Source organism: Ilyonectria robusta, assembly GCF_021365365.1.
Source record: "Ilyonectria robusta strain PMI_751 chromosome Unknown BGZ61scaffold_11, whole genome shotgun sequence".
Classification (NCBI taxonomy): domain Eukaryota; kingdom Fungi; phylum Ascomycota; class Sordariomycetes; order Hypocreales; family Nectriaceae; genus Ilyonectria; species Ilyonectria robusta.
In genome coordinates, this window is record NW_025764445.1 from 15,667 (window position 1) to 27,153 (window position 11,487).

Consider the following 11,487-nt stretch of genomic DNA (forward strand, 5'->3'; position numbering starts at 1 on the left):
CTTGTTGAGTGATTGTGTTTGTCCCGGCTCAGAGGGCACAGTGCAGATACAGTGTTATATACACAGTATGTGTGGGTAAATGCGCGAGACGTCCTAATAATTCGTCTCTGCATGCCTGCCTACCTACCCACCAGTCACCAAACCTGGTTTCCCTCGAGACACACATCAAAGCGAAGCATAGCCTTGACACCTTTTATTCTTTAACCCTAGATATTCTTTCTGGGGATTCCGTCTTCATGCCTAGTTGCGAAGAATGCCCCACGACAGCGGCATCATGTTGGAATCACTGCTGGGTGCGGCCAATCTCAGAAGGGTCCAGTCACTCGCCACCGGTACGTCGCTAGCAAAAGAATGACGCATGAAACCGAAACTAATCATACGCGTCCAAGTACAGAGCGTATAGAGCAACATTCTCTTGACGATATGGCTTCCCGGATACCGGGCTCAATTGCGAACGCGGTACGCAGGAGGCTGCTTTGGCAGGGCCTATGGCCATCCTCAGCCCTCAAGCTCTCTTGTGCCAACATTCAAGTGTACTAAAATTCTGTCATTTTAGGACCTTCATGACGCTGCACTTGAAGTTGTTTTTCATATTTCCCAGCCAAAATTTATTGTTTGGGACAGCGACCAAGCGTCGAATCTGACCAAGGCTGTGAGCGAGAGCCTCCTATCACCAAACACCAGCCTAGGTAGGATCACGTAGTGTCAAGTTGTTCCAAATTCTAACATGTATCTGTAGAACCAGAGACGGTAGCGTTAGTGGCGGAGGCAGGTATTGCGTGCTTACACCTCTTGTCTTTGACATGGTCCTACAGTCTGGACGACTCGACGCTGCTCAAAGTGGTCGCTTTCACTGATCCTCGCGACTCATGGACTACGGTAAAGGCGGCTGGCGTTGCGTCAGGACTGCTCCAGACACAATTATCGAACGTTGGAAAGACAGAATTCATTGTCGGCCCTATCCTGCAAACATTTCTCAAGCCGCTCTTTGCAAAGTCATCATCAAGAGTTACTGCGTCCGGGAGGCCAGCTCACTACCAGGAAACTGCCGAAAGAGGCCGGCAGCCCCCTGCAGCCTCATCATGGAAGGGCCATGCTCCGTGGGCTGTGTCAACCCTGCGCTGGGCTGTCGATGCCTCCGAGGTCGGTCTCCAGCCCTATCTCGCCTAAAACAGTTGCTGACATTTACTACTCAAAAAGTCGAACCTGATGCAAGACCACTGGCATCTCTTCACCCCAGTCTTGCTGACTCTTGCAGAAGACGAGTTGACCGATGTGAAATCCAGGGCCCTGGAGACTTTGGCCGTCTTTGTGGGGAAATGTCCAACTCAAGTACTTCATACGACAGGCATTGGTCTCATTTTCGAAGACGTTGCATTTCCCGCTCTTCTCTATCTCCCCAGTCTCACACCCGAGGAAGAATCCGCAAAACTTCTTGTGCCAGCCTATGATGTTCTGATCAGACTGGCAGAGACTCACCAATCTCCCCAAAGTCTCAATCGTCGACGGCTCTTGGACAAAGCCTTGAGAGAGGGTGTTATTGCAGCGTACTCCCATGCCTCTCAATATGCACGCATCGTCCAAATTCTAATGGACAGTATGGCGTCAATCGTCAAATGTCTTGGTATCTATTCAATCAAGCATCTAAAGGTAAAACCTGTCTCTTTCCAAACATGACGCCCTCTAGTGTCGCTAAAAACGGATGGCTAGAATATTCTCGCGGTCATATCATCAGTCATGGAAGACCCCTTCGCGACAGCATTTCCTCCTGCTATCCTCGCTGCTACTAGGGCTTTGGGTGCAATAATCACTAGTTGCTGGCCGAGAATCAAGGAGGGCGAAAACCTGGAGCAGATCATCCGCGCAATGTCTCTTTGCTGGCTCAACGTGTGTGAAGATGGTACGGGTTCAACACCAGGCACGAATGACGTGAACGCCATATCTCAAGAGCTGATGCAAACATCCGAAATGTTGCAGTCAGTCTGGACCCAAAGCCACTCCAAAACGCCGGAGGGATTGGCGGAGGTTCTGGAAAAAGAACCGCGACTGACTAAACTCTTTCCAAACTTGTCGAGTCAAACTCGAGCAAACGCTTATTGACACAAACGACGAGTCGCGATGCGCGTCCATCATCAATCGAGAGGTTGCTGCTTGAAGAACGACTTTCCGCGCAGCCATTTCCTATAGGCCTTGTATCTTTTCTTCGGCCCGTCCTCTTCAGTTACTGTCAGCGGATTCTCTCCCACCTTGAGCAACTCCGCATATACGTCGATTTCCTCTTCAGTGCCCTTGACGATGAGACCTTCGTCCTGCCAGCCGCCGTTGATGTATTCTTGATACTCCGAAGAATCGATGTCTACGGGGGTGTCGCTAGAGACCACCAGTGGAAGATTCTGAGGATGTTTGATGTACCGTTCATAATCGTCTGCCTCCTGATCCTTGACAGAGGGGTTCAGAGAGTCATGAACCGCCTTGGTAAAGGTCCACTGTGCGGCATTGGACTTTTCTAGGGCAGTAGGCTTTGTCTTGGGGGCGCCCTCGCCGCCTTGCAATGCTTGCGCCGACTCCAACCTGGACGCATCGTCGCCGGCCATTCTCTTTGTCTGAACTGGCTGTAGCCAGCGCAGCGACATGCCTTTCGTCGGAGTTGTGTTGGAAGCCATTGAGGGGGCATCGTCTGCTACCAAGGCTGACCGAGACGAACCCGACGCCACGCCGTTGATCGTCTCCTTCTTTGGTCTCTTCCTGTCACTAGGAACCACGTCACCTTCTGTGCGAACACGAAACGGACTGAGGTCATACCGGCCGTCTTGAGTTGACTTGAGGGGGATGTACTTGATTGTGGAGTTCATCTTGTACGCAAACATTTTGGGGAAGGACGATAGCGTAGCAGGCCGGTAGTACTCAAGCCAGTAGTCGTCAAAGAATTCAATGGGGTGAAAGCGCGCAATGTCCCGGCCAGGGACGTACGGGGGAACCTTTCTCTCATTCAAGTGTGACGGTGTGTACCAATTGATGTAGTTGCGCCTCGTCTTGGCGGACCAGTTCCTGGGGTTAGAGTGGTGCAGATAGTAGTCCGTGGCCAGATCCCAAAGCATGGGCTGCCCCTGAGTGAATATGTAGTTGCCCAGGAACAGGTTATAGGCTTCCTGTCGCTGGCTGTCCAGGAAGGAGTTATTATAGTAGCGCTTGAAGCTCTCAATCATGTCACGGGAGTGACTGGTCCACTGGTTGATCTTGCGATACGTCTCCATAGTGTTGACGAGCTGGGAGCCGCCGTACTGGACCGCAATAGTGTCACCATGGTCGTGCCACATGTGAGTAAAGAGATTGACGGCATCTGTGTCATACTCAACCGATGTATTTTCGAGGATACCGAGGGCGTGCAGCTGGTGGCCCAACGCCCGCTTCCCGATGGCGAACTGAGCCGCGTTGGTGCGATCCAGACAGTCGATGCAATTTGTGCGGGCCACCCCGTTCTGTGCCGTCATGGAGCTCGTGATGCCATCGCCGTTCTGGAAGAAGCCGGTCGTGTTGAGGACTGACTCGGCGATCAGCTCAAGGTTGCCGATGACGTCGCCACCGCGGACCTTGGAAGCTCGACTCATGTCCCATGCCTTGTGGATGATTTTCTTGTCTGCGGGGAGAAACTGATTCAGGTAGTTGATGGCATGCGTATACTCCCCTAAGAGCTTTGACTCTCTGGGCTGTCGTTCTTTGGCCTTGATTAGGTTGACCACGTAGAGTGGAGCGCCATAGCGCTCAAACAGGTTATCAAAATGCAGCGCTGCAACCCCGTAGAATGGATCGACCAAGTTGAGCTCGATCGGAGGCTTTGGGGTAACGCCAGTGTTATCTTGAGTCCAGTAAAGCGGAATGCTGCCTCGGTGTTGGACATAGGAGGTATACTGGGGGCTACAGAAAAGTTGAGGACCAGGAGCATGGAACGAGGTAGTCAGGGACTCAGCGACGATTTGCTCCGTTTCTACATCATTGGCAACATAGCCCTGAAGATAGTTAGCACCATTTGATTAAACACCCCCCCTGCCAGCGTCTTCTATAATAGAACCGCCGTGTAGAAACAAGAAGAGGGGACATACCAGGTCATTAGCTCCTCGCTTCAAAAACCGGGCACCGGCAAAGAACCGAGAGCGTCTCGCAATAACCGTGATGTGAGCGGTACGTCCATATATAGATAGAGCTGTTTCCTGTTAGTAGCCTCGTCTGCACTGTGGCACTGCGGCACAACTCACCGGCCTGGTCAATATATCCATGGATAATAGGGCGACACCAATCGTAGGGGTCTCGGAGGGCCGTTACGGCCGGCTCTAGGAGGTAATTGTTCCACACAAACATTGAGTTGAAGTCGTCATCTGAGGGCGGCAGAATGCCCTGAGCGAGGGCTTCTCGCTCGCGGATGACGTTATGCTGCAGGGTACGGGTGACGTCGTACGAGTAGCTGTAGTAAAAAGACCTAGTCAGATCGAGGTTATTGAGGATACCGAGGAAGCGCTGTTCCTCGGTGTTGCGTGAGTCAGGCTTGAACTTTCCCGGGGTCAAGGGAACCAACTCAGTGCCCTCGATTTGATAAATATAGTGCCCCCCAACCATGGCAACGGTGCTCTTCTTGGTGATGAGGAGCATGTAGTAGGGCCCGGTGAACTTGATGAAGCCAAGCAGGCCCCAGGTGGTGCAGCGTAGCTTGATGCCACCGGTCCCGCGGTTGCCGTCGTCGATAGTGTCCAACAACCGGTTCATCTCTTTGAGGCTGTACACAATTTTGTCATCCGTCATGTTCAGCTCGGCGCCCTCGGTGGTCCGGTCGATCTTGAGAATGCGGTACCGCTTCTCGCTTACATCCACACCGACAATGTAATACCGACTAGCCGTTTCGTAGAGGCTGAACTTGTGCATCTTGTAGATGAGGCGATCGGGCACGCGATCGTCGTCAAAGGTATCTTCGACGGTGCGGGCGGAGGGATCTGGGCTGGTGGTGCGGACAAAGGGCTTGGCTACGGCGGGCTCGTCGTCATTGTCGTCTTCGCCGGCGCGGTTCGCGCCTCCCGCAGCATCTGACGACAGCGGGCTCGCAGCTCCATTGTTTTGTAGCAGAGGAAAGACTGGCGCGTCGCCGTTCGGGTCTGGTGTGGTCGGGATGATAACGGAGGGCGCTGGGCTGAGCGAGTCTGGGACACCAAACTCAGACATGCTGGAGAATGATGACGCATATCCTGCCGCCAAGGGCGGGCTGCGCGACTGTTACCGGAAGCTCTGGAACATACAGGATTTGCACGAGATTCGTGGACAGCGGGCGAAGCTCGTGTGGTGAAGGAGGAGGGAGGTTGGCTCTGGGTTGGCCTTGTCAAGATACTTTGTGAGAGTGAGCTCCAGGTAACTTATCACATGGAGCTCCAGGTATATCACATGCACCCAGTACGTACCTCAACTGGCCCGCATTCAGATGACGTCGCTACAGAGACCCGCCCCGCCAACCAAGCAGCTGCTAAGAGAGACCCCAGTACCTTGACCAACTACCTACCTTATGTAAGCCATTTGCTAGAACGAGGGTTCAATCCTCCAGGTCAATCTAATAATGGATCACGACGTGCACGCCAAACTAAGCCAGGGCCAGTCACCTTTATACCGACATGATCTATATTATTTCATTTGTACAGTCGACTGACGTCTCTCTCTCTCTAATCTGATAGTAGACGACAATGTCTCAGGGCTAGATACTGCCGATGCCATCATTCGCATCATCCAGGCGCATCTGGTGCTCTTTCTATTCGCTCTATGCCATCATCTCGGCCTCCTTTGCCTCCTTCTTCACTTCATCTTTCTCCCTTCCACTCTCTTCTTCCTCATTTTCTTCTTAGTCTTCTTCTTCTTCGTCGTCGTCGTCCTCTTCTTCTTCCTCTTCTGCTTCTTTCTGCTTCTCTGTCGATTCCTCTTTCGCATTCACTTGTGTAGCATCCTTGCGCTCGGATTCGCTCTGCCTGTGCGTCTTTGCGATCTTCTCCTCCTCGGTCAGGGGCTCCTCTAATGCAAGGTCGCTCCGTAAATCTGGCAGGAAACGGTCAATTCGCTTCCAAGTCTCTGACCACAGCTTCTCCTTGGACCCATCTTTCTTCGGCGATACTAGGTATCCACTGCTAGCCATAAACAAGACAACGTTTTTCAAGTTCTCGCGGACTGCTTCCTCCTGCAATGAGTCCCGTTAGTTACTTGAATTATGGAACAAGGGTTGTCGCGCATATTGACTTACCAAGCTGTCGCCTTGACCGCTATTCATGAGACGATCCATAATATCAACAATCTTGACCCAAAGGTCCAACATTCCATCCCACTCAGATAGAAGCACGAGGTATTGCAGGAATACTTTGCACAGGAGTGATGCGGACTGGACCCTCATCTCACTCATTCCATCCCGGTCCGACGAAAATACCTCGGGCTTGAGCAGTCGCAGAATCAAAGGAAACAGAACCTTGCCAAAGATGGCGGTCCACTCCTTGGGATCACTGCAAGTGAGTTCCGGCGAGAGTAGAGATCGCTGCAGGGCTGAGAAGGCGAGTTGTCGCACCTCCCGGCAGGGGTTCGCGCATTGGTTCGTCAACGCTTGGAAGATGGGTAGCCAATAGGCTGACCAGGCTGGAAGCGATACTTTAGCTATTGCAATCACGTCGATGAGAAACATGCAAACCTTCACTGCTCTCAAGTTGAGACTGTTGCATGAGATGGGGGATCCGAGCCGTAAGACTGTACAGAATATCTACAGCCTTAGATCCTCTTGTAACGACCTCGGAATGACTGGCACTAATTAGCTCACATAATCCTAAGCTGGCGGCTGCAGTGAATTTACCGTTTTCCTTCTTGCTTCTTCTGGGGCGTCCTCTGTTGCTGAGAACCCGACCTCTGCAAGGTAGGCTGTTTGGGGTTTGCAGCAGTGGCAAAGTCATTCAGAAGTGAGATGGCTGCCTCATAGTTATCAGCCAAGATAGCCTGAGGGTCACCAGTGATTCCCCTCTCGAGGATTCCAAACACCAATGCGGCCGACTCAGGCCTTCCAGCCAAAGTTCGGAGGATTGCCCAGAAGTCTGGAGACGTCATAATCTCCCGTCTCAACGGGCCAGGTTCATCGATACAGATCGCTAGGCCTGCCAGAGTAAGATCCGAGGTTTTACCCAGCGCATCTTGGGGGAGACTCGAGATTGTGTGGAGGAGAAATGGCACATTGACGAAATCGTGTTCCTTCTCGGTTGTATTAGCATGCTGGTAGCTCAAGTTCCTGGAAAATCATACATAGCTGGTTTTCAAGAGTTTCAGAGCGTAGAAAGTTGCTCTTGAGATGGTGATGGCATGATACTGGCTGGAATCACGGAGAACACCCTGCAGGGTATCAAACACCACCTTGCCCATACTTTCGATAGCTGCGGCGTCTCTCGTCGCGAGCAGAGTACAGAACTCTAGGATATAGGTCACACTGGGGTCGTACTTCGGCAGTCCTTCCGATGGGAGTTGGCTGCTTGTAGGAGATGCAGGCATGTTCTCTTGCTTGACGGTGATTACCGTCGTGTTGTTATCTTCAGGAAGCTGGTCGATCAGCGTTTGTACCACAATTGTGGCAGTCGCCGCATCAAGCTTGCTGCGGTATCGTCAGAGATTGGAATTTAAAATGAAGGAGTTTGACTCACGCAATGTTTTCGAAAACATCCGTCATCTTGCACGAGTTTACGCAATCGATAGTGCACAGAGTACTCTCAAGCTCTTCGTCAGATGGCTCAGGAGGGTCATCGGCAGCATAGCTCGAGATATACGACGTGAAGGCAGAGAAGAACCCAGTTTCCGATGTCCGGGAGACACGATCGATAACTTGGGATGGGGTCTGAAGCGGGATGGCTGGGACGGGTAGAGAGGGGATGGTGCTTGGGGAAAAGGAGGAGATCAGTGAGTTGGTAAAGAGGTTGAGCCATATGCGGATGATCTGAGAGAATTAGTGCCGTACGAAGATGGAGAAGACACGAACTTACATATTTCCAACTGTCATGCAACAAGCTTTCACTGCCGGTGACGACGCGGAAGAGTACCAGTGTTGCAAGTTGGGCGCGGAAGTCCCTACCCAGCTTCACAGCAAGTTCGCTCACCATGACACTACCCTCACCGGCCTGAACCTCAGTATTTAAGGACGTATTGAAGGACGACTCCGTGGCTAGAGTGGACATGTGACTGAGGCAGAAGACGATCTGGTCAAGTGCTTCGGTGTTCTGATACTTGGTGGCGATGCGTGCGCATTCGTCAAAGCCAGTGACAATTCTAGCAAAGACTGCGTCATCGGTAGCGGACATGAAGACATATGACAAAGTTGAGATGATGGGTTTCCAGGTAGTGGCAAACATGTCGGCATCATAAATGTTGGTGTCGCAGAGAATCAGGTTACCCGCAGACTCGGATTTGAGGAGAAGCTCTCTCCAAGCATAGTCAAAGGCATGCTTATTGTCGTGTTCGTCAGGCAAGATAATCTCGTTAGACTTGATCGAATCGAAAATGGTTTGCAGATACTCTGGTGTAAAGTTCTGGCCATTGTTCACGCCTCGAAGGTTTCTGGAGAAATCTTCGAAAGTCATCCGCTTCGAGGCGTTCATGTTCGGATTGTGCTGATCCGTGTTTAGCAAGATGATTGCGTATGTCAGAACATAAACAGCATCATTGTTGGCAACTTCTTCGACGGATTCATCACTGGAGTATTTTTCCGCGAAACGCTCTACAATGGTGGAAATCAGAGGCGACTCGCCAGGTAATCTGAAGGACTCGAGTAGCAATCTCAGAGCCTCGTCAACGCGCTTCCCGGAGAATTCGAAAACGTCCATAAATGCCTTCAAGATCTCCTCATTGCCCCTTTTGGAAAGAAAATCACCCAGGACCTTTTTGGACACACGGGAGGTTCCCTTAAGGAACTTGGCAACAGCAACAGGATCAGCGGCATTTTCGATAATACCCTGCGCTTCTAGGTAGCCCAGGCCGGCCTTGGGCTTCTCATTGAACATGTTCGCTCCCTTGGTGATAATTTTCTTTCGGCGTCTTTGCTCCTTGAGAGCGTCGGGGCTAGGATAGCCATCACGCACAGGTTCTTCGTGAAGTCTCTCAGCGATGAACTGAATGTACCGTAACAAGGCATCGAGACACAGGGGGGGGACACTCGTTGTGCTCCAGGTTGCCGAGTCGGGCAGAGCATTCCTCGACAACAGTCCAATCATGTCCTCACACAAATCGGCTCGGTCCGGGTCGCAGTCATAATTCACAAAGAGCTCAGCCATGAATGTTGGCATCCTGGACAGTACGCCAATACTCTCTACCATGGCCTGGCGGGCATCGGGCTTCCTAGCACCACCTTCAAGGCCCAGCTTTTGGCGGTCCTTGACTTGGACTGGAGTCGCCCGTCCACTACCCGGCTGTGAGGATTGAGGAGGCTTCACAAGCTTAGGCGTCTGAGGGATGCCAGCATACAAGGCGGGCTCGATTCCAGGCTCTCGGGGAATCTCCACTTTGGGGTGCAGACACGCTACCAAGTAAGACAGAAACAGCTCTTGCTGCAGCTTGAGGACACCTCGGCATGTTGCCAGCAGAGTCCCAGCAACAATGAGTGATTCCTGAAGGATGGCCATGTTATCAGACCTGACAAGCTGGAAAAGGTAGCTGCAAAGTCGGTCCTCTGCGATGACAGCAAGAGCAGGGTGTCGAGCGATGAATGGTCCAGAGACCTCGAGTGCAACGTGGATTATCCGCAGAGCCATGACTCTCATAGTATCGGTATGGTGGCGATCTTGAGGATCCAAAAAGTTAACGAGAACCCGAAAGAGCTCCCGTACAGAAGGGAGGGAGTAAGGCCTCAGGTCTAGAGACTCCGTCTCTTCGCTCGGATCGCTGACCGTGACTCCTCCCGCCTCCGTATCGGCCGCGGTGTCTCTGCTAGTTCGCTCCGAGTCTGACACCTCCGCCTTAACGACATCGAGGGCTTTGGGCTCGGCGGATAGAGTGTCGGTATCAGCGGGCGTGGCATCCATTTTGACACTATCAAGATCCTCGTCCACTTGCTGATCTAGAGCTTCAGCATCATCACCAGCTTCGAACTCGAGGTGCTTGACATCTTCGAATATAATCTGGCACATTCGGACCATGGAGGCCTCGGCGGTTCTGCGTAGGACAGGGGAGAAGCGAGGTTGGGAGCAGATGGCAAGACCACGGCCCATCATGTCGCAAACACTCTCATCGCTGAGGATGTCTCCTCCAGGGCCTGACATCATGTCCTCCATCAGGTTTAGAATCATGAGAAGCACAACCTCCACCTGCCCCGAGTCGCTAATATCGAACTGACAATGTGTGACGGCAGCGGAAAGAGACTGCATGGCCAAGGCAAAGCGAGGCGACTCGGGGCAGATGAAACCGTAGGCCAAGAATTTTCTCAGGGCGCCCAAGGCGAGGATCGTAATCGGAGCGGCGGTGCCTTTGGCCTGAATAACGTGGAGGAAAGGCGCAAGGATTGACGGGGCATCGAAGGACCGGATGTCTATACACACAGGTTAGCTTTACCATAGGGCATTTGCGGAACACTGCCAGGGATGCGCACCTTTGACACCAGCGAGCTCATGCCTCAGCTTCCCAAAGCCTGTAATCATAGGGTTGTCCTGCATGCTCTTCCCCTTCTGGCCGCGAAGCCCCCAGCGGTTGGCCAGGCCAATGTCTTTGGCGCTGTCGCCGCTGATGCTGCCGGAGGGGCTCTTGCTCCTCCCACCCAGAGCTGGGCTGGGAGGTCCCAGGTGGACAGGATTCGGGCTGCCTCCAAGAATGGCCGAGACGGACGAGTGTGGGGAGCGGGCATGTTTCTGGATGACGGAGGTGATGGAGATGCACTCAGAGATCACCAGCGAGACGGGGTCGACGGCGACGGAGACGGGGCGGCTTCGGTACTGCATCCTCGGGGGAATAGTGCGGTTCTCGAAGGTCGAGAGCCCGGAAGACTGAGGGCTCTCCATGGTTGTGGGGGGCTGCGCATCGCGACTCATGGTCTGCGGATGCGGCGTGCAGCGCTCAAGGACAGATGTCGGTGTCAAGCGGCCGTGCGACTCGCCTGGGCTCGGAATCGGAGGAGGTTGCGCGAGGAGAGGTGAGGTCTGAGCGGAGGCCGTAATGGACCAGCCTGGCTATTAATGATGGATGGCAAGGGGACAGATACGTCCAGACGACCTGAATACTGTGTCCAGTCGGCCGATGCCAAAGTCAGCTGCTGGTAACGGACTTGGGGTGCTGCCAGTGGTTGAGGTAGCTATCACAGGAAGCTTGGGTCTTTCTCGAAGGTGTCGTCCCAGCCGCGCCCTAATTGGCTGCGTGTCATCGGATCGGCCTGGGAGCCTCGCCGACGCCCCTGCCTGGGAAGGTTGTTCGCCCCTGGATTGTGCTGCACGTCCAGCGGCCACGGGGAGTCGGATACTTTAT

The 11,487-nt window shown here is 53.0% G+C and overlaps 3 protein-coding genes across 3 annotated transcripts; 1 reads left to right on the forward strand and 2 right to left on the reverse strand.

Annotated features, from left to right (window-relative positions):
• Window positions 1-236: 236 nt before the first annotated feature.
• On the forward strand, window positions 237-2,050 carry BGZ61DRAFT_478408 (uncharacterized protein; the record flags this gene model as incomplete). Its single annotated transcript, XM_046249010.1, has 7 exons — window positions 237-332; window positions 625-689; window positions 740-772; window positions 816-1,143; window positions 1,201-1,650; window positions 1,711-1,887; window positions 1,982-2,050. 7 exons carry the CDS (start codon window positions 237-239, stop codon window positions 2,048-2,050), a joined length of 1,218 nt encoding a protein of 405 aa, XP_046103460.1.
• Window positions 2,051-2,132: 82 nt separating this feature from the next.
• On the reverse strand, window positions 2,133-5,208 carry BGZ61DRAFT_353574 (SacI homology domain-containing protein; the record flags this gene model as incomplete). Its single annotated transcript, XM_046240536.1, has 3 exons — window positions 2,133-4,007; window positions 4,101-4,201; window positions 4,254-5,208. 3 exons carry the CDS (start codon window positions 5,206-5,208, stop codon window positions 2,133-2,135), a joined length of 2,931 nt encoding a protein of 976 aa, XP_046103461.1.
• Window positions 5,209-5,637: 429 nt separating this feature from the next.
• BGZ61DRAFT_452678 (uncharacterized protein) lies at window positions 5,638-11,382 on the reverse strand. Its single transcript, XM_046245984.1, has 8 exons — window positions 10,622-11,382; window positions 8,028-10,561; window positions 7,692-7,981; window positions 7,300-7,642; window positions 6,860-7,248; window positions 6,701-6,807; window positions 6,266-6,648; window positions 5,638-6,202 (listed from the first exon to the last, which is right to left on the reverse strand). The coding sequence occupies exons 1-8, from the start codon at window positions 11,055-11,057 to the stop codon at window positions 5,873-5,875; spliced, it is 4,812 nt and encodes a 1,603-aa protein (XP_046103462.1). The 5' UTR covers window positions 11,058-11,382; the 3' UTR covers window positions 5,638-5,872.
• Between the last annotated feature and the right edge of the window lie 105 nt (window positions 11,383-11,487).